Source organism: Bactrocera neohumeralis, unplaced genomic scaffold (genome assembly GCF_024586455.1).
Source record: "Bactrocera neohumeralis isolate Rockhampton unplaced genomic scaffold, APGP_CSIRO_Bneo_wtdbg2-racon-allhic-juicebox.fasta_v2 cluster09, whole genome shotgun sequence".
Lineage (NCBI taxonomy): Eukaryota > Metazoa > Arthropoda > Insecta > Diptera > Tephritidae > Bactrocera > Bactrocera neohumeralis.
The window spans coordinates 9,371,728-9,376,776 of record NW_026089622.1 but is presented as its reverse complement, the minus strand read 5'-3'; the positions used below and the strand labels follow the sequence as shown (position 1 = coordinate 9,376,776).

General features: G+C 30.8%; 1 protein-coding gene across 1 annotated transcript; it reads right to left on the bottom strand.

Annotated features, from left to right (window-relative positions):
* Positions 1-1,512: 1,512 nt before the first annotated feature.
* Positions 1,513-3,487, bottom strand: LOC126764600 (uncharacterized). Its single transcript, XM_050482268.1, is given in 4 exon segments — positions 1,513-1,953; positions 2,339-2,528; positions 2,596-3,313; positions 3,316-3,487. Coding segments are annotated over 4 exon segments (1,521 nt in total).
* Positions 3,488-5,049: the final 1,562 nt, after the last annotated feature.

The following is a 5,049-nucleotide window of genomic DNA, read 5'->3' as shown; positions in this document are numbered from 1 at the left end:
GGAGAAAATCAGCACATCATCAGCATAAATAATATGCGAAATGAGTTTATGTTTAGAGATTATCGTAGAGATTAAGCTAAATGCGATTGCAATAGTATAACAGACAATGGTGATCCTTGTGGTATCCCATTGTACATATTGTACGTACTTGAAAAAGTGTTATTAAGTGATCGTGAATTTCCGATTGGTTAGGAAAGATTTAATAAAGTTAAGTATTTTTCACCAATTTTTCACTTCTCAAGCTGCCGTAGAATAACATGCGAACCAACTCTGTCAAAAGCTTTTTCGGTGATTTCTTAACGATAAAGCAGTTTTGGTGAAATCATCAAAATAGAGTAAAGTATCAATAGTGCCTTGCCCTACCTTAAATGCTTTTGGCTTCGGCCGAGAAAGTTATTATTTAATGCGAACCAAGAGGTACGTTTTGATGTAATTTTTCTAATAGTTTGCCTATGCAACAGAAGAGTGATATTTGCCTGACATTGAAGATTAAGTGAAATCGAATTCTGGGATGGTTATGTCTGATTCGGTATTAGATGGATGTGAATGATATTTACTTTAAATTCTTAGAAGTTCATTTTTATTTGATACAAGGGCGTGAAAATTTGAGTCGCTCGAATAATCAGACCATACAGAGGAGAAATGATTAACTATGTCTTTTGAGTCGAAAATTGGGCCAGTTGGAGTGTTTATGCATTTAAGTTTCACTTTCTTATAGGGGCCTGAGAGCATTTTTATGTCAGCCCATAATTTCTTAGGATTTATTAACGGAGTGATAGCTTCGATAAGTTTTTGTAAGCAAGACCTCTTACATCCTTTATGCTATATTGGCTTTTTTGTATTTTACTAGATTATAGAAAGCGAGTTGTTTTGTAAATTAAACATAGTGATTGTTTTTCTTTTCTAGGCACATGACTTTTGAATAGGGACCGTAACTCTTATGACTTTTATCAAAGAAAATCAAAAAATAAGAGTTATTTTTGATTTTTATTTATTTAGATCAAAAATAAAAATTATTTTTGATTTTTATATATTTAGATCAAAAATAAAAGTTATTTTTGATTTTTTTTATATCAAAAAATAAGAGTTATTTTTTATTTTTATTTTTTTTTATCAATAATAGAAATCAATTCAAAATTTGTATTTATTTATTTATGCCGTATGTATTACAATATGCTGCATCATTCCAATTTTTATATATGAATATATGCGACTTATCCATTATCAAACGTTCAATAAACTCTTACGTAGATATATTCACGGTAGCAATGCTTTAATTAAAACAGTATTCAGAAGAAGCAAATTTAGGCGTAGTGATAAAGAAGAAACTGGCAATTAAAATATAGAAAATTATAAAATATCATGGATAATGTATCAGCTATAAAACGTGAATAGAGCGAAATAAAAAAATTTTAAAATTCTTAGCTTACGTAAAACTTAAAAAGTAATGGTTACTACTGCGAAAGGCTTATAAGTTTTGGCTGCCATTCAAGTCAGTGTTAAGAAGTTTTTTCAGGTGTTCAATTTTACCATCATAATCGATTCTAAATGTTCCTCAGATAAATTATATCTCAAATCTCCCAATATCAATCTGAGTGCCGAAAATGACCTTTCTACACTGACTTGAGTGGCAGGTACAGAATGAACAATTAAAGCTAATTCTTGAAGCCATGGATACGCAAATTTTTTGCTCTCCCAATATTCCAATAAATTAGCAGAAGTATCCAAACGTTTTTCTTTATAATTATCTATTTCAAAATACGCTTTTCGGAGGATGTCATTTATTGACATAGGAATGTCATCTTCATACGAAGATGAATAATTCATCTCCATTGACTTTAAACCGTCAGCTAATAAAGATCGAGAGCTTGCAACGGAGCTTTCATCTATTAGAAATAAGTCTTCTGCAACAGGTGGTGTCCAGCGGGAAAATCGCTGAGTTTCAGTGTTTTGCTTAAATACAATACAAATAAAAAAACATTAAAAAAATAACAAACAGAACATTAAAAATATATTATAAATTATTACAAATTATTTTAAATTTATTGTCTTAGCTCACCACGTTTACTAGCTGGAGCACCATTTTTTTTAAATGATTTTTGGCCGAATTTATTTTGTCATTTGACAACACACGCTTAAATCTGGGGTCTAAAAATAGGGCTGCATACATAGTGTCACATTCAAGCAACTTTGTTTGCCTTTTTCCGATGTGATCCAGAAGTTGTCTGGTCATCTCAGTATTGAAGTCTTTTAGAGTAAAAATAAGCTCTAGCCAATTTTTATAAAAATCTCCGAACAATAAATTAAATTTTTGTAGTTTCAGCGTCAGAGTATTTACTGGTTGTAGAGCATGCATAATTTTTTCTAGTTCCGCCCACTCATGTCTTTGGAGTTGCTCGGATAATGGCAAATTTTTACAGCAAAATTCTTTTAAGTGTAGAAGTCGCTTCAACATATTATAAGTGGAGCTCCAACGTGTTGGTACGTCCAATATTGGTTTGAGGGTTTGGCTACTTTTAATACTATGTCTGGAATAGAATGAAAAATTTAACAAGAACACATTTTGTACATGCGGACTTTAAGGAAATAACTTACCGATATGCAGGTGTTCTCAAATATTTTACACAATTCGGTGACTTATTCACTACATTTGTATTTAAGTTATCTAAAAAGTCTTTAACAGCTAACTGCAATGTGTGGGCAGCACATTTAATAGAAATAATATTTTCAAATCTTACATTGCACACAATACTTTCGTAATTGTCTTCTATTTCACTGTCACTTTCTTCGTCATCACTATACAATGATAACAGTACCACCGCTTTCACCATATTCCGGCCGTTATCAGTGGTTACTGCATAAACTTGCGCCTTATCTATATTGAAACTTTTCAAAACATTTTCAATTTTAGTGGTTAAATATTGCGCAGTATGTTTCCGCTTCAATTCGAGCATGACTAGTGTGAATATTTCAAGTTTATTGGATGTGATTATTTGCACATTTACACCCAAAATAGCCCGATCGTGGCGAGTAACTGCATCCATTTTTAAGCAAAGTATTTTATTTTTTGTTAAATTTCTTATATTATTTTTTAAGTTATCACACTGATCTTTCAAATGGTGTAAAATATTTCTTGAGTTTATTTTTGGAATATGTAGACCATCAAATATTGGGTTTGTTAATGTATTAAATGGCTCACTGTCAAAATGTGACAAGGGCACTGATTGTTTAGTTAACAAAGTGATGCAAGAATTAACAACTTCATTCACGGACATTTCAACGGTAAATTTAATTTTTTTATCGTTTTTGCACTGCTTTCTATTTTAGCCCTGTTGTCATCATATATATAACTATGGTCCTTTTGTAAATGTCTTTTCATATTAGTTAAACAGAGTGCACTAATTTTTTTTTTACAAAGTTTACATTCTCCATTGGAGCCTTCAATAATATAAAAATCACGTATGAATACATTTCGTTTTCTTCCCATTATGAACTTATATCAAACTTTTACTTTTTCAGTTTTATAAATAAGCAGTGCTCATCACAACTTCTCCCTCGCGATTGAATGCTATCATGTAATATGCAATATGCATTGAAATTAGCAAATTGAAAACAACAATAAGATTACGCTAATAATAAAAGGTGTACGCTTATAATAACAAGAACAAAAATGAAAGAACAAGTAATAGCGTTATTTCAAGTTCAGGGGCATAACATTTTGTTGTTATTATAACCGTACACCTTAGTTTTACTTTTGTCACAAAGTTTGAATTGATTTTTATTATTGATTTAAAAATATAAAAATCAAAAATAATTCTTATTTTTTGATCTAAAAAAATAAAAATAAAAAATAACTTTTATTTTTGATCTCAATATATAAAAATCAAAATTTAAAAATCATACAATATTTCGCATATAGTTCACCTTAAAATCATGATGGTGTAATCAAAACTTTTCTACGATGTTCCTTTATGTATGATTGATTTTTTTTTATTAAAAATTGTAAAATAACTCTTATTTCCGGTCCCTGTTTTTTTTATTAAAAATTGTAAAATAACTCTTATTTCCGGTCCCTGCTGTTAAAGCTTTTTTTCTTATCGGTTTGAGGGATAGAGAGGTGAGCAGAGATTTTTGATTATTTTTATTATTGTAATCGTAGCTGTTATTTATATTATCGTTTGCAGCAGAATAGCTTTCGCAGAGTTGCTGAAATTATAACCAATTTACCTTGTCCAACAGAAAATTTGGTTTCGCCGACGCTTTTCTGGTTGATAAGTCAATTATAATGGAAAAGTGATGATCGCTGTTATATAAATCAGTTAGTGTTTGGCTGTTAAGTTTGGGGGCGATAGCAGAAGAACAAATGACCAGGTCTGCATTTGTGAACGAATTATGTGTAGAAAAATGCGTAGGACAACCGTCGTTTAATATTGTCAAATTTTCCCCTAATATAAGGTCTTCTATGATTTTACCTCTGTGGTTAGTAAATGTGGAACCCCAAAAAGGACTCCATTCATTCAAATCGCCAAGTATAAGTTCTCGTGATTGGATAGGTCCGATCACATCGCGTAGTTCTTTGATATTAAAGTTTTGGTGTGGGGAATGTAAATTGTTAGGATGGTTAATTTAAATCAAATAAATATTACTGGTGCTATTCTAGCAGTATTAAAATATATAGGGAGAAGTTTGTGTGGGATACCTTTTTTATTAAACTGGCAACACCTTGTTTGTTAGTATGATTTTATGTTAATACTATGTTCGGACCGACATTGAAAACATGTTTTCGTGGGAAAAACTGGTTTTCGCACGAAAACTTGTGTTTTCGTCCATGTAAAATCTGTCAAACGAAAACACAGTTTTCGCTGAAAACTTCTTGAAAACTTACATTCCACTCATTATAATCGGTGCCTGCTCTAGTTTAATCGATTTTTTTGGAAGACATATTTTGCCGGCCCTAAATTGTCACTTGATATTTGTTTACATTCCATATAAAATACAGCTGACAAGTAAATCATTTCGAAAATGGAAAAACAAAAGTACAAAAAAAGA